The 22,188-nt window shown below is 37.4% G+C and overlaps 1 protein-coding gene across 14 annotated transcripts in view; it reads right to left on the minus strand.

The window, feature by feature from the left end:
* Positions 1–22,188, minus strand: part of ADK (adenosine kinase) — a 563,812-nt gene that overhangs the window by 94,156 nt on the left and 447,468 nt on the right. For 10 of the 14 annotated variants that reach the window (XM_074001746.1, XM_005565442.5, XM_005565440.5 and 7 more), the window contains one exon: positions 19,345–19,459. The exons of the other annotated variants lie outside the window; for them this stretch is intronic. In XM_074001746.1, the coding sequence (XP_073857847.1) occupies positions 19,345–19,459 (115 nt within the window). The remainder of the gene's footprint in view (positions 1–19,344; positions 19,460–22,188) is intronic. 14 annotated transcript variants of the gene reach the window in all.

A 22,188-nucleotide genomic window follows, 5' to 3' on the forward strand; every position in this document is an offset into this window, starting at 1 on the left:
TAATTAATAGCCTACCAACCAAAAAAAGTCCAAGACCAGATGGATTCACAGCTCAATTCTACCAGAGGTACAAGGAGGAGCTGGTACCATTCCTTCTGAAACTATTCCAATCAACAGAAAAAGAGGGAATCCTCCCTAACTCATTTTATGAGGCCAACATCATCCCAATACCAAAAGCCTGGCAGAGACACAACAAAAAAAGAGAATTTTAGACCAATATCCCTGATGAACATCGATGCAAAAATCCTCAATAAAATACTGGCAAACTGAATCCAGCAGCACATCAAAGAGCTTATCCACCATGATCAAGTGGGCTTCATCCCTTGATGCAGGCTGGTTCAACATACACAAATCAATAAACGTAATCCAGCATATAAACAGAACCAAAGACAAAAACCACATGATTATCTCAATAAATGCAGAAAAGGCCTTTGACAAAATTCAACAGCCCTTCATGCTAAAAACTCTCAATAAATTCGGTATTGATGGAACATATCTCAAAATAATAAGAGCTATTTATGACAAACCCACAGCCAATATCATATTGAATGGGCAAAAGCTGGAAGCATTCCCTTTGAAAACTGGCACAAGACAGGGATGCCCTCTCTCACCACTCCTATTCAACATAGTGTTGGAAGTTCTGGCTAGGGCAATCAGGCAAGAGAAAGAAATCAAGGGTATTCAGTTAGGAAAAGAAGTCAAATTGTCCCTGTTTGTAGATGACATGATTGTATATTTAGAAAACCCCATTGTCTCAGCCCAAAATCTCCTTAAGCTGATAAGCAACTTCAGCAAAGACTCAGGATACAAAATTAATGTGCAAAAATCACAAGCATTCTTATACATCAGTAACAAACAGAGAGCCAAATCATGAATGAACTTCCATTCACAATTGCTTCAAAGAGAATAAAATACCTAGGAATCCAACTTACAAGGGATGTAAAGGACCTCTTCAAGGAGAACTACAAACCACTGCTCAGTGAAATAAAAGAGGACACAAACAAATGGAAGAACATACCATGCTCATGGATAGGAAAAATCAATATCATGAAAATGGCCATACTGCCCAAGGTAATTTATAGATTCAGTGCTATCCCCATCAAGCTACCAATGAGTTTCTTCACAGAATTGGAAAAAACTGCTTTAAAGTTCATATGGAACCAAAAAAGACCCCACATTGCCAAGACAATCCTTAGTCAAAAGAACAAAGCTGGAGGCATCATGCTACCTGACTTCAAACTATACTACAAGGCTACAGTAACCAAAACAGCATGATACTGTTACCAAAACAGATATATAGACCAATGGAACAGAACAGAGTCCTCAGAAATAATATCACACATCTACAGCCATCTGATCTTTGACAAACCTGAGAGAAACAAGAAATGGGGAAAGGATTCCCTATTTAATAAATGGTGCTGGGAAAAGTGGCTAGCCATAAGTAGAAAGCTGAAACTGGGTCCTTTCCTTACTCCTTATACAAAAATTAATTCAAGATGGATTAGAGACTTAAATGTTAGACCTAATACCATAAAAACCCTAGAAGAAAACCTAGGCAATACCATTCAGGACATGGGCATGGGCAAGGACTTCATGTCTAAAACACCAAAAGCAACGGCAACAAAAGCCAAAATTGACAAATGGGATCTAATTAAACTACAGAGCTTCTGCACAGCAAAAGAAACTACCATCAGAGTGAACAGGCAACCTACAGAATGGGAGAACATTTTTGCAATCTACTCATCTGACAAAGGGCTAATATCCAGAACCTACAAAGAACTCAAACAAATTTACAAGAAAAAAACAAACAACCCCATCAAAAAGTGGGCAAAGGATATGAACAGACATTTCTCAAAAGAAGACATGCATACAGCCAACAGATACATGAAAAAATGCTCGTCATCACTGGCCATCAGAGAAATGCAAATCAAAACCACAATGACATACCATCTCACACCAGTTAGAATGGCAATCGTTAAAAAGTCAGGAAACAACAGGTGCTGGAGAGGATGTGGAGAAATAGGAACACTTTTACACTGTTGGTGAGATTGTAAACTAGTTCAACCATTATGGAAAACAGTATGGCGATTCCTCAAGTATCTAGAACTAGAAGTATCATATGACCCAGCCATCCCATTACTGGATATATACCCAAAAGATTATAAATCATGCTGCTATAAAGACACATGCACACGTATGCCCATTGCGGCACTATTCCCAATGGCAAAGACTTGGAATCAACCCAAATGTCCATCAGTGACAGACTGGATTAAGAAAATGTGGCACATATACACCATGGAATACTATGCAGCCATAAAAAAGGATGAGTTCGTGTCCTTTGTAGGGACATGGATGCAGCTGGAAACCATCATTCTCAGCAAACTATCGCTAGAACAGAAAACCAAACACCGCATGTTCTCACTCATAGGTGGGAACTGAACAGTGAGATCACTTGGACTCGGGAAGGGGAACATCACACACTGGGGCCTATTATGGGGAGGGGGGAGGGGGAAGGGATTGCATTGGGAGTTATACCTGATGTAAATGATGAGTTGATGGGTGCTGAAGAGTTGATGGGTGCAGCACACCAACATGGCACAAGTATACTTATGTAACAAACCTGCACGTTATGCACATGTACCCTAGAACTTAAAGTATAATAATAAAAAATAAATAAATAAATAAAGGTATGATGATAAAAAAAAGATATACAAGACCTTTACACTGAAAAGAAAAAAAAATCCTGAGAAAAATTAAAGACTGCATAAATAGAGGAAAAGATGGATTGGAAGACAAAATACTGTAAAGAAATAAGTTCTCTCCAAATTGACTTGGAAAAATTCTAGAAAGGAATTTAAAAAAAAAATTTCTTTGGTGACAATTAACAGGCCAGTTCTAGAATTTAAGTAGAAATGCAAAGAGCCAAGAAAAGCCAGGATAATCTTGAATAATAAACTCAGAAGACTGACATTGCCAGATAAAAAGACTGATTATAAACCTAAGCTATCAGGAGAGTGTGCAATTGGTAAAGGATAGAGAATGAGGACAATGAAATAGCCTAGAAAAAGACTCACTGATATAAGGTCATCTGAAACACAACAAAGGTGTCAATGTAATGCAGTTAGGGAAAGGATATTCCTGTCCATGAATGATGTTGGGTCAATCGGTTATTCATATGGGCAAAATAAATGAATCATTCTCCCTATCCTATACCTTATATATATATAAATTAATCTTAGTTGAATTGTGCTAGTTGAAAAAAGTAAAAGAAAAGAAGTTTTAGAAAAAAAACAACAGAGGAATATCTTCACAAGTTTGAGATATGCTATGATTTTCTTTAAAGGGATATGAGAAGCACTAATCATAAGGGGAAAACATTATGAATTGTACTATATTAAAATCAAGAACTTTTGTTTATCAGAAGATACCATGAAGAGTGAAAAGGCAAGTCACAGAGTAGCAGGATATATCTACAATACATTTATCTAACAAAAGGCTTGCATACAGGCTGTAAAAAGAATTCTAAATCAATAAGACAACTCAATATGGGCAAAAGACTCCAACAGCAATACCATCAAAGAAGATATCCAAATGCCAGTAAGCAAGTCCGGGCACGGTGGCTCATGCCTGTTATCCCAGCACTTTGGGAGGCCGAGGCGGGTGGATCACTTGCGGTCAGGGGTTCAAGACTAGTGTGGCCAACATGGTGGAACCCCTGTCTCTACTAAAAATAAAAAAAAAGAGCCGGGCGTGATGGCAGGTGCCTGTAGTCCCAACTACTCGGGAGGCCGAGGCAAGGGAATCGCTTGAACCCAGGAGGTGGAGATTGCAGTGAGCCAAGATCGTGCCACTGCATTCCAGCCTGGGTGACAGAGTGAGGCTCCATCTCAAAAAACAAAACAACACAAAACAAAACTACCCACAAAAAACCAAATGCCAGTAAGCAAATGAAAAGGAGCTCCATCTCACTACAAATCAGAAAAATTCCAATCAAAATCATTATGAGGTCTATTATATACTCATCAGAATGGCTAAAATTAAAAAGATGGATAGTAGCAAATACTGGTAGAGATGTGGAACAATTAGCGCTGTCTCATAAAATTGGGGGAGTGTATATTGGTACCAACCTTGCAAATCTGGAACTAAAAAATGTAACTCTTTGGTATCATGACTATGGTGGTGGTTGCATGATCTTCTGCATTTGTCAAAACCCACAGAACTTGACACTACAAAAAGTGAATTTTATTTATTGAGAAAATAAAACCCCAATCAGGATGTGAAAAGAAACCAAAATGGAATACTCTTAACAAATGACCCTACCTCTATTACAAATGAATAATGTAACCACAATGAGTGGATGAAGTAAAAGAGCTAATTTATTTTGGATAACTATATATTGACTGGACACTACTGGGCTACAGAAAAAAAGAACTGTAAGCAAATACTATATTCTAAAGGGTAAATCTCTTTCTCATACAAGGGTATGGGTGAGCAATTCAAAACTGCTTTAGGATAAAACAAATAAGTAAATACATTTTAGATAATGAGAGCCAGAATTTTCAATGTCAAAGGAAGAAGTAAAAAAGGAAGAATGAAGGCTAGAATGAACCTTGTGTTGCTGGACTGCAATAAAATTTATCAGTATGACTTCACGTTTTAAAAATATATAAATATACAGATATAGACATAAATATAGATGAGTGAGTATACATAGGTTATTGCCAAGTTTTGTTTGCTAAGAGGGCCTAGAAGGAAAGACACTCAGGGAACAAAGAGCATATCTAGAGCACAGTTACAGGTTTCTAAAAACCATTCTTCAATAAAGGGAATCAGGGTTCTGTGGAGAAATCGTTGATTATAGGACTGAAGTGGAGAAAATACAACATGAGCCTGGGGGATCTTATGTTGTCAAAAAGTAAGAAGGTGCACAAAAATGGATGGAGACAGAGCAGATAAAGTCTACATACTGCGTGGTTCCATTTCAAAAACAGGCAAAGCTAATTGTCAGTAGTAGAAGCTAAGACAATGGTTACCTTCGGTGGGGATAATGATTAGGAGGGGGCACAAGGAGAAGCTTCTAAAGTGCTATAAGTATTGTATTTCCTGATGTGGTTATAGCTACACAGGTCCATCCACTTAATGAAAAGTTGTATCAATTTTGTATGCATATTATACTTCAATACAAACTGTACAAGGTGGTCTACAGTCTGTGGTGGTTGTTATGTGTTACTTAGTAACATATTTGTGGATTTTACTATATGTAATCTGTATCTCAACAAATCTGACTTAAACATCCCTCCCGAAATCAGTGCTATAATAGGGTTTTTATCTGTTTAGGATAGGCTGCCTCTTATTTTGCCTTCTAGCAGGGTCCTTTTCAATAAAAAGGTGGGAGTTGAAAGAAGTCTCATTTCTTCAGGCCTGAGATCACTGAACAAAATGAACCACATCTCAAAGATATTACTTTGTGAAAAATGTGACAGTTCCACATGTTGTTCTAAATTATTTTTAATCTATTAATTAAAGAAATTTATCTTTTGTGATTACAATAATCTAAAAATGGAACATGAGCTAATAACTTACTAACTTACATTCATAGGTAAGAAATATATTTTCTCTATTAAGTCTTACCTGGTAAGAACTTTTTTCTATGAATGCCATACAAGACATTTTAAAAGAATGCCACTTCATTTATTCTATCCTTACCATCACCAACCTATGCCAACAAGATTATCATTTAAAATTGATTTGGCTGTAGTAGAGACATTTCAAAAATGATTTATACTAATATTTTGAGTTGGGATCATGTGCTGACATTATTCTTCTGTGCTGAGATTGTTTTCCTTTAGAGTTTGCATTTTCTAATGCACATTTTCTGAACTTTATGTCTACCAGAATTGCAAATCACACTGACCTTTTCTTGCAGAGTAATGGGCAGCATACAGTGTTTTCATAGAACATGAAAACTTAACTAGCAGATGAGGTAACACGTTTCTTTAAGGACTCAGGAACAGGAAGACAAGTAACATCAATACCCCCATTTACTTAAAATAAAATGACAAAGAGCATTGGGATATAACTATGTTAAATTATAAGCACCTCAAAGGTAGGAGACTATTTAAAGTAAACTGTATATTGCCTGTAAATGTAGATACATTTTGAGGGATCGAAAAAAGAAGCATTTCCCAAGGCCTGAGTTATTGAAGAACTAGACTCTTAGCTGTTAAAAGGTTCTGTTTTCGTTATTCCACCAGATCACGGAACTTGCAGCATTATTAAATCATCTAATCCAGTGATTCTCAAAGTGACAGGTGGAGGATAGACAGCATTGCTGTATCACCGAAGGGAACATTTTCAACCATACACAATCCTACACTCCCCTTGCCCCAGACTGTACTGCCCGCATTCTCAAACATCTCCTTGAAGATGTATTTTCTAATACTCCTCACAGGGTTGCATCAGATTGAGGGAAAGGTGCTTTTAAGAAGGCAGGGCAGCTGAATAGCCAAAGCCATCCTAAGCAAAAAACGAAGCCAGAGGCATCACATTACCTGACTTCAAAGTATACTACTAGGGTATAGTAACCAAAATAGCATGGTATTGGCACAAAAATAGACACATAGATCAATGGAACAAAATAGAGAACCAACCCAGAAATAAAGCCACATACCTACAACCAACTGATCTTAAACAAAGTCAACAAAAATAAACAGTGAGGAAAGGACACTCAATTCAATAAATGATGTTGGGAAAACTGGCTAGCCATATGCAGAATAATGAAACTGGACTCCTACACCTCTCACCATATACAAAAATTAACTCAAGATAGATTAAAGAACTTACACATAAAACCTCAAACTATAAAAATCCTAGAAAGAACCTAGGAGAAACTATTCTGCACATAGGCCTAGGCAAATAATTTACGACTAAAATCTCAAAAGCAAATGCAACAAAAATAAAATTGACGATTGTAACTTAAGAGTTTCTGCACAACAAAAGAAACTATCAACAAAGTAAACAGACAACCTACAGAATGGGAGAAAATATTTGCAAACTATGCAACCAACAAAGGACTAATATCCAGAATCTATAAGGAACCTAAACAAATTAACAAGAAAAACCCAAATAACTCCATTTAAAAAGTAAGCAAGGGGCCGGGCGCGGTGGCTCAAGCCTGTAATCCCAGCACTTTGGGAGGCCGAGACGGGCGGATCCCGAGGTCAGGAGATCGAGACCATCCTGGCTAACCCAGTGAAACCCCGTCTCTACTAAAAAATACAAAAAACTAGCCGGGCGATGTGGCGGGCGCCTGTAGTCCCAGCTACTCGGGAGGCTGAGGCAGGAGAATGGCATGAACCCGGGAGGCGAAGCTTGCAGTGAGCCGAGATCGCACCACTGCACTCCAGCCCGGGCCACAGAGTGAGACTCCGTCTCAAAAAAAAAAAAAAAAAAAAAATGTAAGCAAGGGACATGAACAAACACTTCTCAAAGTAAGACATACAGCTGGGCATGGTGGCTCACGTCTGTAATCTCAGCACTTTGGATGGCTGAGGCAGGAGGAAGAAGTATGAGATCAGCCTGAGCAATATAGCAAGACCCTTTCTCTATAAAACACAAATAAATAAATAAAAATTTTAAAAATGGGACATACAAGCAGCCAACAAACATATGAAAAATGTTCCACATCACTAATAATCAGAGAAATGCAAATTAAAACCACAATGAGATATCATCACATTAGTTAGCACAGCTATTATTAAAAAGTTAAAAAATTACATGTTGGCGAGGATACAGAGAAAAGGAAACACATACTGTTGGTGGGAATGTAAGTTAGTTCGGCCCCTGTGGAAAGCAGTTTGGAACTTCCTTAAAGAACTAAAAACAGGATTACCATTCAATCCAACAACCCCACTACTGGGTATCTACCCAAAGGAAAAGAAATTGTTCTGCCAAAAAGATACCGGCACTCTTATGTTTATTACATCACTACTCATAATGCCAAAGTCATGGAATCAACCTAAGTGTCCATCAACAGTGGACTGGATAAAGAAAGTGTGGTACATATACATCATGGGATACTATGCAGCCATAACAAAGAAGGAAATAATGTCCTCTGCAGCAGCATGGATGCAGCCAGAGGACATTATCCAAAGTGAATTAACACAGAAACAGAAAACCAAATGTTCCACACTCTCACGTATAAGTGGGAGGTAAACAATGGGTATACATGGACATAAAGGGGGAGGCAGGAAGTGGGTGGGGGTGAGTTGAAAAACTACCTATTGGGTACTGTATTCACTATTTGGGTGATGGGTTCAGTAGAAGCCCAAACCCCAGCCTTATGTAATATATCCATGTAACAACCCTGAAAAAGTATCGCACCCTCCCCTAATTCTAAAATTAAAAAAAAAAAAAAAAAAAGAAGAAGAAGGTAGGACTGTATTTACCAAAAACTCACTAGGTGATTTTGATGTGATAGCACCAGTCTTCCAGTTGAAAATATCTGACTTAGTACATTTTTTCCCTTTGTGAAAAATTACAATTCAAACAAGAATTCTGAGTGTTCAGAAAAGTCTACAATTTAGGTCGGGTGTGGTGGCTCACGCCTATAATCCTAGCATTTTAGGAGGGAGGCCTAGGAAGGCAGATTACTTGAGCTCAAGAGTTTGAGACTAGCCTGGGCAACATGGCAAAACCCATTCTCCACCAAAGAAAAAATACAAAAAAAATTAGCTGGGCAGGGTGGTATGCGCCTGTAGACCCGGCTACTTAGGAGGTTGGGAAGAGAGGATTGCTTGAGCCTGGCTGAGGTTGTAGTGAGCCATGATTGTACTCCAGCTTGGGCGACAGAGCGAGGCCCTGTCTTAAAACAAACAAACAAAATAGAAAAATCTACAATTTATTTTTCAGAGAACCTATTTAATTGGAAACACATTATTTCCAGTTCAGAACAAAAGTCGTATTGCTTTCTCCAATTTTTGGTGATTTATTTAGTATAGAAACTTGGGGAAGTTTAAACTTTCTATAAAGCACTATCTATGTATTTACATGCGTATAAATATATATTTACTTTTTTATTACAATGCTTAATATAATAAGGTGTTATTGTATGAAGATCTCATTAGTAGTTGCTCTCCGACAGATAAAGAACATTGTTAGTTTTTCCAGTTTATAAATGCAGAAATGATTTCCTTCACCTGACTGCCATGTAATTCAACAAATTCATTCAACATTTATAAAGAGGATCAAAATGAACAGTCATCTTTTCTATCTTCATCACCAGCATCTTACTCTTTAGGTTATGTTTAATTTTTTAAAATTGAAAAATAAGCTTAAAAAATAAAAATATACATAAAATTTACCATTTTAAGCATTGTTGAATATACAGCTCAGTGCCATTGTACGTTCATATTATTGTGCAATTATCACTACCCATCTTTACAACTTTTTCATCCTGCAAAACTGAAACTTTTTATCCATTAAACAATAACTTCCCATTCACCCCTCCCTAAGCCCCTGGCTACCATTATTCTACTTTGTCTATAAAGCTAACTACTCTAGGTATGTCACATAAATGGAATCACACAGTAATTATGCCATTGTGTCTGGCTTATTTCACTTAGCATAATGTCTTCAAGGTTCATTCATGTTGCAGTACATGTTAGGATTTCCTTCTTTTTTTAAAGCTGAATAATATTCCTTTGTATGTATATATCAATTTTTATTTATCTGTTCATCTGTTGATGGATACTTGGATTGCTTCTACCTTTTGGTTATTGTGAATAATGCTGCTATGAAGATGGGTGGACATATATCTGTTTAGGTTCCTGCTTCAATTATTTTGGACATATACTCAGCTGTGGAATTGCCCAGCCTGTTACTCTTAACATTCTTCAGTGTCCAGCACTCCCTTGAAAATTTTTTTGGAACTCAATTAACCTGCAAGGACTGAAACAATGATTGGTATGTGACAGAACCTCTAGGGTAGATGGAAACTCAATCTGAAAGAGGTATGACCCATAAAACAGGTGAGTGGAAAATACTTTAGATTCACTGGCAATTTAAAGAATTAAATTTATAAAATAAGAGAAAGTAGTTTATAGATATCATATCTCAAAAGGAGATAGGTCTGTAGAATAAAATTCCAAGGAAATATTTTGATACATTATTGCTAAGTACTGCAAACTTAACAGTGTGATCATTTAAAAATAGGTTTGGGTAGCTGGCAAGATGGCTGAATAGGAACAGCTTTGGTCTGCACCTCCCAGCAAGATCAACGTAGAAGGCGTGTAATTTCTACATTTCCAACTGAGAGACTTGGCTCATCTCATTGGGACTGATTAGACAGTGGATGCAGCCCATGGAGGGCGAGTGGAAGCAGGGTGGGGCGTCACCTTACCAGGGAAGTGCAAGGGGTCGGGGATCTCCCTCCCCTAGTCAAGGGAAGCCATGAGGGACTGTGCCGTGAGAAATGGTGCACTCCGGCCCACATACTATGCTTTTCCCATGCTCTTCACAACTCACAGACCAGGAGATTTCCTCTGGTGCCTACACCACCAGGGCCCTGGGTTTCAAGCACAAAACTGGGCGGCTCTTTGGGCAGACACCGAGCTAGCTGCAGGAGAGCTTGTTCATACCATAGTGGCGCGTGGAACGCCAGTGAGACGCAACTGTTCACTGCCCTGGAAAGGGGGCTAAAGCCAGGGAGCCAAGTGGTCTAGATCAGCAGAGCCCACTCCCACGAGCCCAGCAAGCTAAGATCCACTGGCTTGAAATTCTTGCTGCCAGTACAGCAGCCTGAAGTTGACCTGGGACACTCAAGCTTGGTGGTGGTGGGGAGCGACCACCATTACTGAGGCTTGAGTAGGTGGTTTTCCCCTCACAGTGTAAACAAAGACACAAAAGCTGCTGTAGCCAGACTGCCTCTCTAGATTCCTCCTCTCTGGGCAGGGCATCTCTGAAAGAAAGGCAGCAGCCCCAGTCAGGGGCTTACAGATAAAACTCCCATCTCCCTGGGACAGAGCACCTGGGGGAAGGGGCGGCTGTGGGCGCAGCTTCAGCAGACTTAAACTTTCCTGCCTACCGGCTCTGAAGAGAGCAGAGAATCTCCCAGCACAGTGCTCGAGCTCTGATAAGCGATAGACTGTCTCCTCAAGTGTGTCCCTGACCCTAATGCCTCCTGACTGGGAGATACCTCCTAACAAGGGTCGACAGACCCTTCATAATGGAGAGCTCTGGTTGGCATCTGGCAGGTGCCTCTCTGGGACGAAGCTTCCAGAGGAAGGAACAGGCAGCAATCTTTGCTGTTCTGCAGCCTCTGCTGGTGATACCCAGGCAAACAGGATCTGGAGTGGACATCCAGCAAACTCCAGCAGAGCTGCAGCAGAGGGGCCTGATCGTTAGAAGGAAAACTAACAAACGGAAAGGAATAGCACCAACAAGAACAAAAAGGATGTCCACACAAAAACCCATCCGAAGGTCACCAGTATCAAAGACCAAAGGTAGATAAATCCACGAAGATGAGGAAAAACTAGTGCAAAAAGGCTGAAAATTCCAAAAGCCAGGATGACTTTTCTCCTCCAAAGGATCACAACTCCTCGCCAGCAAGGGAACAAAACTGGACAGAGAATGAGTTTGAAAAATTGACAAAAGTAGACTTCAGAAGGTGGGTAATAACAAACTCCGCCGAGCTAAAGGAGCATGTTCTAACCCAATGCAAGGAAGCTAAGAACCTTGATAAAAGGTTAGAGAAATTGCTAACTAGAATAACCAGTTTAGAGAAGAACATAAATGACCTGATGGAGCTGAAAAACACAGCACGAACACTTTGTGAAGCATACACAAGTATCAATAGCCAAAGCGATCAAGCAGAAGAAAGAATATCAGAGATTGAAGATCAACTAAACGAAATAAAGCATGAAGACAAGATTAGAGAAAAAAGAATGGAAAGGAATGAACAAACCTCCAAGAAATATGGGACTACATGAAAAGACCAAACCTACATTTGATTGGTGTACCTGAAAGTGATGGGGAGAATGGAACCAAGTTGGAAAACACTCTTCAGAATATTATCCAAGAGAGCTTCCCCAACCTAGCAAGACAGGCCAACATTCACATTCAGGAAATACACAGAACACCACAAAGATACTCCTTGAGAAGAACGACCCCAAAACACATAATCCTCAGATTCACCAAGATTGAAATGAAAGAAAAAACGTTAAGGGCAGCCAGAGAGAAAGGTCGGGTTACCCACAAAGGGAAGCCCATCAGACTAACAGTGGATCCCTCTGCAGAAACCCTATGAGCCAGAAGAGAGTGGGGGCCAATATTTAACATTCTTAAAGAAAAGAATTTTCAACCCAGAATTTAATATCCAGCCAAAGAAACTATATAAGCAAAGGAGAAATAAAATCCTTTACAGACAAGCAAATGCTGAGATTTTGTTACCACCAGGCCTGCCTTACAAGAGCTCCTGAATGAAGCACTAAATATGGAAAGGAAAAACTGGTACCAGCCACTGCAAAAACATACCAAATTGTAAAGACCATCAAGACTATGAAGAAACTGCATCAACTAATGGGCAAAATAACCAGCTAGCATCATAATGACAGGATCAAATTCACACATAATATAGTCACCTTAAATGTAAATGGGCTAAATGCCCCAATTAAAAGACACAGACTGGCAAATTGGATAGAGTCAAGACCCATTGGTGTGCTGTATTCAGGAGCGCCATCTCACGTGCAAAGACGCACATAGGCTCAAAATAAAGGGATGGAGGAATATTAACAAAGCAAGTGGAAAGCAAAAAAAAAGCAGGGGTTGTAATCTTAGTCTCTGATAAAACAGACTTTAAACCAACAAAGATCAAAAAAGACAAAGAAGGGCATTACATAAGGGTGAAGGGATCAATGCAACAAGAAGAGCGAACTATCCTAAATACATATGCACCCCATACAGGAGCACCCAGATTCATAAAGCAAGTTCTTAGAGATCTACAAAGAGACCTAGACTTCCACACAATAATAGTGGGAGATTTTAACACCCCACTGTCAATATTAGATCAATGAGACTGAAAATTAACAATGATATTCAGGACTTGAACTCAGCTCTGGCCAAGCAGACCTAACAGACATCTACAGAACTCTCCACCCCAAATCAACAGAATATACATTCTTCTCAGCACCACATCACACTTATTCTAAAATTGACCACATAATTGGAAGTAAAACACTCCTCAGCACATGCAAAATAATGGAAATCATAACAAACAGTCTCTCAGACCACAGTGCAATCATATTAGAACTCAGGACTAAGAAATTCACTCAAAACCACACAACTGCATGGAAACTGAACAATCTGCCCCTGAATGACTACTGGGTAAATAATGAAATTAAGGCAGAAATAAATACGTTCTTTAAAACCAATAAGAACAGAGACACAATGTACCAGAATCTCTGGGACACAGCTAAAGCAGTGTTAAGAGGGACATTTATAGCACTAAATGTCCACAGGAGAAAGCAGGAAAGATCTAAAATCAACATCCTAATATCACAATTAAAAGAACTAGAGAAGCAAGAGCAAACAAATTCAAAACCTAGCAGAAGGCAAGAAATAACTAAGATCAGAGCAGAACTGAAGGAGATAGACACAAAAAACCCTTCCAAAACTCAATGAGTCCAGGAGTTGGTTTTTTGAAAAGGTTAACAAAATAGATAGACTGCTAGCCAGACTAATAAAGAAGAAAAGAGAGAAGAATCAAATAGACATAATAAAAAGTGATAAAGTGAGATCTCACCACTGATCCCACAGAAATATAAACTACCATCAGAGGATACTATAAATATCTCTACACAAATAAACTAGAAAATCTAGAAGAAATGGATAAATTCCTGGACACATACACTCTCCCAAGACTAAACCAGGAAGGAGTTGAATCCCTGAATAGACCAATAACAGGCTCTGAAATAATAAAAAGCCCAGGAGCAGATGGATTCACAGCTGAATTCTACCAGAGGTACACAAAGAGGAGCTGGTACCATTCCTTCTGAAACTATTCCAAACAATAGAAAAAGAAGGACTCATCTCTAACTTATTTTATGAGGCCAGCATCATCCTGATACCAAAACCTGGCAGAGACAACAAAAAAAGAAAATTTCAGGCCAATATCCCTGATGAACATTGACGGAAAAGTCTTCAATAAAATTCTGGCAAACTGAATCCAGCAGCACATCAAAAAGCTTATCCATCACGATCAAGTCGGCTTCATCCCTGGGATGCAAGGCTGGTTCAACATACACAAATTAACAAACGCAATCCATCATATAAACAGAACCAATGACAAAAGCCACATGAGTATCTCAATAGATGCAGAAAAGGGCTTCGATAAAATTCAACATTCCCTCATGCTAAAAACTCTCAAAAAATAGGTATTGATGGAACATATCTCAAAATAATAAGAACTATTTATGACAAACCCACAGCCAATATCACGCCGAATGGGCAAAAGCTGGAAGGATTGCCTCTGAAAACCAGCACAAGACAAGGGTGCCTTATCTCACCACTCCTATTCAAGACAGTATTGGAAGTTCTGACCAGGGCAATCAGGCAAGAGAAAGAAATCAAGGGTATTCAAATAAGAAGAGAGGAAGTCAAATTGTCTCTGTCTGCAGATGACATGACTGCATATTTAGAAAACCCCATCGTCTCAGCCCAAAATCTCCTTAAGCTGATAAGCAACTTCAGCAAAGTCTCAGGACACAAAATCAATGTGCGAAAATCACAAGCATTCCTATACACCAGTAATAGACAGAGAGCCAAATCATGAGTGAACTCCCATTCACAATTGCTTCAAAGAGAATAAAATAACTAAGCATACAACTTACAAGGGATGTGAAGGACCTCTTCAAGGAGAACTACAAACCACTGCTCAAGGAAATAAGAGAGGACACAAACAAATGGAAAAACATTCCATGCTCACGGATAGGAAGAATCAATATTGTGAAAATAGCCATAATACCCAAAGTAATTTACAGATTCAATGCTATCCCCATCAACCTACCGCTGACTTTCTTCACAGGATTAGAAAAAAATAAATTTCATATGGAACCAAAAAAGAGCCTGTATAGCCAAGACAATCCTAAGCAAAAAGAACAAAGCTGGAGGCATCATGCTTCCTGACTTCAAACTATACTACAAAGCAACAGTAACCAAAAGAGCATGGTACTGGTACAAAAACAGACATATAGATCAATGGAACAGAACAGAGGCCTCAGAAATAATGCCGCACATTTACAACCATCTGATCTTTGAGAAACCTGACAAAAACAAACAATGGGGAAAGGACTCCCTATTTAATAAATGGTTTTGGGAAGACTGACTAGCCATAGGCAGAAAACTGAAACTGGACCCCTTCTTTACACCTTATACAAAAATTAACTCAAGATGGATTAAAGACTTAAATGTAAGACCAACAATCATAAAAACCCTAGAAGAAAACCTAGGAAATACCATTCAGGACATAGGCATGGGCAAAGACTTCATGACTAAAACACCAAAAGCAATGGCAACAAAAACCAATACTGACAAGTGCAATCTAATTAAACTAAAGAGCTTCTACACAGCAAATGAAACTATCATCAGAGTGAACAGGCAACCTACAGAATGGGAGAAAATTTTTGCAATCTATCCATCTGACAAATGGCTAATATCCAGAATCTACAAAGAACTTAAACAAACTTACAAGAAACAACCCCATCAAAAAGTCGGCAAAGGATATGAACAGACACTTCTCAAAAGAAGATATTTATGCAGCCAACAAACATGAAAAAAAGCTCATCATCCCTGGTCATTAGAGAAATGAAAATCAAAACCACAATGAGATACCATCTCACGTCAGTTAGAATGGCGATCATTAAAAAGTCAGGAAACAACAGATGCTGGCGAGGATGTGGAGAAACAGGAATGCTTTTACACTGTTGGTGGGAGTGTAAATTAGTTCAACCATTGTGGAAAACATTGTGGCGATTCCTCAAGGATCTAGAACCAGAAATACCATTTGACCCAGCAATCCCATTACTGGGTATATACCCAAAGGATTATAAATCATTCTGCTATAAAGACACATACAAACGTATATTCACAATAGCAAAGACTTGGAAACAACCCAAATGCCCATCAATGATAGACTGGATAAAGAAAATGTGGCACATATACACCATGGAATACTACACAGGCATAAAAAGGATGAGTTCATGTCCTTTGCAGGGACATGGATGAAGCTGGAAACCATCATTCTCAGCAAACTAATACAGGAACAGAAAACCAAACACCGCATGTTCTCACTCATAAGTAGGAGTTGAACAATGAGAACACACGGACACAGGGAGGGCAACATCACACACCAGGGCCTGTCGGGAGGTGGGGGGTGGTGGTTGGGGAGGGATAGCATTAGGAGAAATAGCTAATGTGGATGATGGGTTGATAGATGCAGGAAATCACCATGGCACGTGTATACCTATGTAACAAACATGCACATTCTGCACATGTATCCCAGAACTTAAAATATAATTAAAAAAATAGGTTTAAGGCACAATGATTCCTAATTAGTCTTTTAATATGTGTGTTAGCACTGCCTTGTGCCATTCTGGAATGTCACTTATGGTAAATTAAAGGACACTTTCCCTCTCTATCTTCCATTAGTATTTTAATGCTAGGAGGTGGGAAAAAGCTGATCCATATTCAAGAGGAAAGGAGGGAAAACAATAACAAATTGGCATCTCTTTTGTGAATTGCCCCACAGGCCAAGCATTTTTATGTTCTTAATCATTATTAAATGGCTTAACATGACACCCAGAGCCTGGCGAATGATTGCATCCTGACATGAGAACGAATTACAAATGAAATGAAAGATCAAGCCGTATTAGAGGACTGCCTCTGGGAAATGAAAATCTTTAATTCTCTTTTATTATTGACATTTATTTGGCTGCAATGAATAACAACATAGCAAAGAGATTCAGCTACGCTTGTGCACTGAATAGCTTATCCCAGGGCTCAAAACTGCATTAACATTTATCATGTTTGCTTTTGTAGCTGACACCACTGAACAGATTCTCTATCCATCTTGTATTTATCATGCATTGCAGATATAGTGCATCCTCTAATTTAAGTTCATTTTCATATGGTAGGAACAGCAAAGATTAGCCAGTGTCTTTCCTCAAATAAATTCCAGCTTGTAAGCATTCCTAAGAATGGCTTAATAGATTTAATAAAGAATAAAATGAGTTCACAAGGAAATACAGTCACAAGATGGGGAGGTTAATTTTCAATTTTGGGAGAACTGCAAATTCACAATGAGGAAGACACTTGTACAGTATGTATATCTAGAATATACAAAGACTTAAAATGAATGTCTCCACAGAGAGCAACCAAAGAATATTTTGTAAATCTGAAGGTAGTACTACAATTCCCACAAGAAGCCTGCATGTTTTTCACTTTTCTAAACTGTTTACTGCTAAGACAGGAATAATCCTTATACTATAGGAAGAAAGCAATTCAGATAGTTTGTATCAATGCAGGGATACCTTTTCATGGTTTCTTTTCTCTCTTGTACAAATTAACAACCTGGTTCTTTCTGCCACCACAATAAAATATTGCTAGTACTTGTGCCTTTGCTTACTTGATCCTCTTTGACTCCATTGCTCTCCGTCCTTTTTTTTTTTTTTTTTTTGGAGACAGGGTCTTGATCTGTCACCCATGCCGGGGTGCAGTGGAGAGACCATAGCTCAACACAGCCTCGAACTTCTGGGCTCAAGTGATCTTCTTACATCAGCCTCCCAAGTAGCCAGGACTATGGTATGTGTCACTACTCCCTCAGCTAATTTTTTTTAAAATTATTTTTTCTAGAGATTAGGTCTTGCTGTTACCAAGGCTGCTCTCCAACTCCTGGGATCAAGCAATCTTCCCACCTTGACTTCCAAAAGTGCTAGGGTTACAGGTGTGAACCACTGTGCCCACTTTCTTTAAATCCTCCTTTCTTTAAATCCTTCCTAGAATTTAAGGATTAGCAAGGATATCAATGTATCTTGGGAAAGCCATTCAACATTTCTGAATCTTGTTTGAAATTTTTTTAAAAAAACTTTTCTTTCTTTTTTTAAAGTTTTAATTATGGATAATTTAAAACATATCCACAAGTGGAGATAATAGCATAATGATGCCCCCATATATCCACTGTCTAGCTTCAACAATTCATTCATTACCAGTCTCATTTCATTTATACCCTCTCTTTAACACTCACTGAATTACTTTGAAGCAAGTATTTTTTGAAACAAATCTCTGAATCTTGCTTTTGACTATTCTGAAATAAGAAAGTTGATCTATATGTATCTGTTTATCCTATAACATCATGTTATAAACCTCAAATATAAACAATAAAATTTATTTTAAAAAAGAGAGAAAATATCTTGACAATAATTTCATCTTTGACCTGTTTCAGGCTTTATATTTAATTCAACACAAATGTACTTCATATTCACTATAACATCTTTTTTCAAGATTTACTGATCTCCTGAGTCAATACAATCCATATAGTTTGCACCAATAGATAAGAACTATAATTATATTTTACTTTGTACTTATATTTTATGAATATTATTTTAATTCCCAATTAGGTCTTTAAGATTCCTATTTTATATTTCAGTGTTCAGCAGAGTACTGAACAAACACATAGGTAATACTAAATTGCTCTGGTTTACAATAATAACTAATCAACTGATTGGTTTTAATCTGAATGGTACAGACAGAATTAAAACATTTATATTTTGGTTTTAATAGTGAGTAGCTCCACATTAACACTATTAATCATTTTAATCAATAACATGTTTGCTTACTAAATGAAATTCCTGTTTTACGAGTGCTATAAAATAGATGGTAAAATAAAACAAAAAATGAGATTTTCTTCTTGAAGGAAAAATGGAAAATGTAACTTAGTTCTGGATTGTTTTTGTTCATAATTGAGTAAATTTATTTTACTCTAGTGCAGGTATTTTATAAATGAAATGTATCCTTTTTTTTAGGAAAGATATTTCTTGATTGACAAAATCCCCAAAATAACTAAGTAAATTATATCCAAGTGGTTTATTTAACTAAATTTTAATAAATTATCTTCTTGAACATGAAATCTTTTCTACTGAGATACAGGGTAGAAATATTTATTAAAGTAAAATATTTTATTTTATACATATTGTACATGTATATTGTATATATTATAATAGAAAGAAAACAGAATTCTTTTGTAAATGATTAATCTCTGTAATACTAGATTCATCACAAATTTCCCACATGTACCTGTAGCCATTATAGTGTCATCTCTCCCTTGGGTGAAGATCACGATTCGCTGCCTCTTTGAGTTCATCTTTGGCAGGGCTTGTGTCTTTTTGGCTATCTCTTTAATGTCTTTAGTCTATTAACAGAAGGAAGGAAAAAATTCTCATGACCAATAAAATAAAACAAAACTTTATTAGTAGTTTAACAATTTAGCTTCTGTTGATCAAAATAAGAGATCTGCATATCTATTAAGAGACATTAAATTTTTTTTAAGCCATATACAAAAGTAAATAGAATAGCACAGTGACTTCCAAGGAACCCATCAATGATCTACACAAATTTAACATGTATGATGAATCTTATTTCACCTATATCCTTATCCACTTGCTTTTCAGAGTATTCTAAAGTAAACCCCAAGAACTATATATAATTTCATCTATAAATGTTTTAGTATATATCTTTGAAAGGTAATGATAAACATAACCATAAAACTATTACCATACTTCAAAAATTATTAATAATGACTAAATATCAGCAAATATCCAGGCAGTTTTCAAATTCCCAATTAAAGAGAGGTTTTTATAAAGAGGAAAATTTAATAATTTTAGAGGGTTAAAGAACAAAATTATGCTGACTTTGGAAAAAATACAGTTCTTATAATGCCAATTTTTCAAAGGACTGATTTGAGAGAAAGAAATGCTAATCCTTTCCTACAAAGACTTAATTTTCTTTAAAAAATATAAAGTTTAAAAAATGACAAACTAATTGTCAAACCCTGATGCTGTTTTTCACGCCACACAGGCCATAAAGTTTTACTGAAATCTTTATTGAAGTTTTCTGAAATCTTGAAACCTAACTCTTGAGCTAAAGGCAGAAGTTTTAGAATCATCTTTTCAACCATTTTGGATAATTTGAAAATCCATGTCTGTATTCAGTGGGCTTCTAAAACGGTCCATATTTTTGGGCTTTGCTAACAAAACTAATTTATTCTATCACTATGCAAAGTTTCAAATAGTTACAGAGAAAGAAACACCTATCAGAGGGGAAATACAGCTGAGTGGCATAAATGAAGGCTATATAAGAGAACAAATAGAATATATGAGAGAGAAACATTTAGGCAAGCAAAGCAGACAGGTCACAATGGTTTGCAATGGTTACAAACATCACCAGAAACTGGTATTTTTAAAGGGATGACAATCTGTAGTGAAATATTTTTATATTGTTTGTTCACTCAATATTTAATAAATTCTAGATAATACATGAAGCTAAGCTTCTAATATACATAACAGGATGACTTCTAGAGGACAGTTGTTTCTGAAAAGAATAGCCATTTGTAGTAGGACAGTGCTGCTGACTTTTCAAACACGCTGACTATTTCGCTTTCGGTTGCTTATTTTAGAACAGAACTAAGCCTGAACTCTGATAAGATGAGAAGAAATTCCCTCAGTTTCAGGAGACAGACTTTTAGAAATGACTAGTGACAGCTGAAAGGACTGAAAAATGCCATGTAATATCTTCACTCACCTAAATAAATGTACGCATATAATTAAAACAACTCATGTATATTTTGGCAATTTCCTCAGCACAAATATATTTTACTACTATGGTATTTTTGCTTGTGATTAAGTACAGCTCATATTTAATAAAGATAAGAGACAAACACATTCACTTTATCATCCTGAAAGCAGAATCTTATGAATGTACTAGATGTTCTTTAAAAGAAAGTCTTTCTTCAAGGTGGTATAAGGAATACATTAAGAATAAGATTCCGGCCGGATGTAGTGGTAATCCCAGCACTTTGGGAGGCCGAGGCGGGCAGATCATGAGGTCAACAGATCAAGACCATCCTGGCCAACATGGTGAAACTCCGTCTCTACTAAAAATACAAAAATTAGTAGGGCGTGGTGGCATGTGCCTGTAGTCCCAGCTACTCCGGAGGGCTGAGGCAGGGGAATTGCTTGAACCCAGGAGGGAGAGGTTGCAGTGTGCAGAGATTGTGCCACTGCACTCCAGCCTGGTGACAGAGCGAGACATCATCTCAAAAAAAAAAAAAAAAAAAAAAAAAAAAAAAAAGGTTCCATGGTTGCTTTCTACCAAACTTTTGAGAAGATATATTTTGTTGAGAGCTTTGGTAATTTAATCAAAGAAATGTTTCTTATGTCTCAAATTAAACCTCATAAAATGGCAATTAAAGGACAAAATAAACTTTCCAAGTACAAAACATAATTCTTCCCAGATGTATGTAAAACTTTATTTCTCTTTCTACAGTAATTCCTCTCCTTTGTCCCCAATAGGTTCTTCTCCCTTACAATTAAGCTCACACATCTTAACAAACAATGAAATTACAAGGACTTTTAGAATATGACAGGCTTGGATTTACTATTTGTGTGATTTGGGCCAGGTTAATAAACCTCTCGAAGCTCCATTTCTTCATCTACAAAACTAAGAAAATGTTCACATTAAAAGATTTTGGGGGATAAGTATGCTAAGTTTAGTGGGCAAAAGGTTAAAGAAAACAGGATATTTAGTCTCAAAGCATGTCCCCCTAAGATATTCATTACAAAAGAAAAAATCAAAATGTTATAGTAGAGAAAATTGACAGACATCACCTTAACCCAGATAGATCAGTTTAGTGACGCTAAAATTAGTGGATAAAACAGAATGCTTCCATAGTCCCAAAGTAGTATCTCCTCCAAGATATTTATTAAATACAATGGGAAAACAGTAACTTTACAGAGGATAAACTAGCAAACACCACCTAAACCTAGTGATCAAAGTTTAGCATCACCAACAATAAGAAACTGAGACACTGTGTACCTCCTTGATATGATGCACCAAGAAAGGAATATCACTTCTGTGGTTTTC

The sequence above is a fragment of the Macaca fascicularis genome, chromosome 9 (assembly GCF_037993035.2).
Source record: "Macaca fascicularis isolate 582-1 chromosome 9, T2T-MFA8v1.1".
In the NCBI taxonomy this organism is placed as follows: Eukaryota; Metazoa; Chordata; class Mammalia; order Primates; family Cercopithecidae; genus Macaca; species Macaca fascicularis.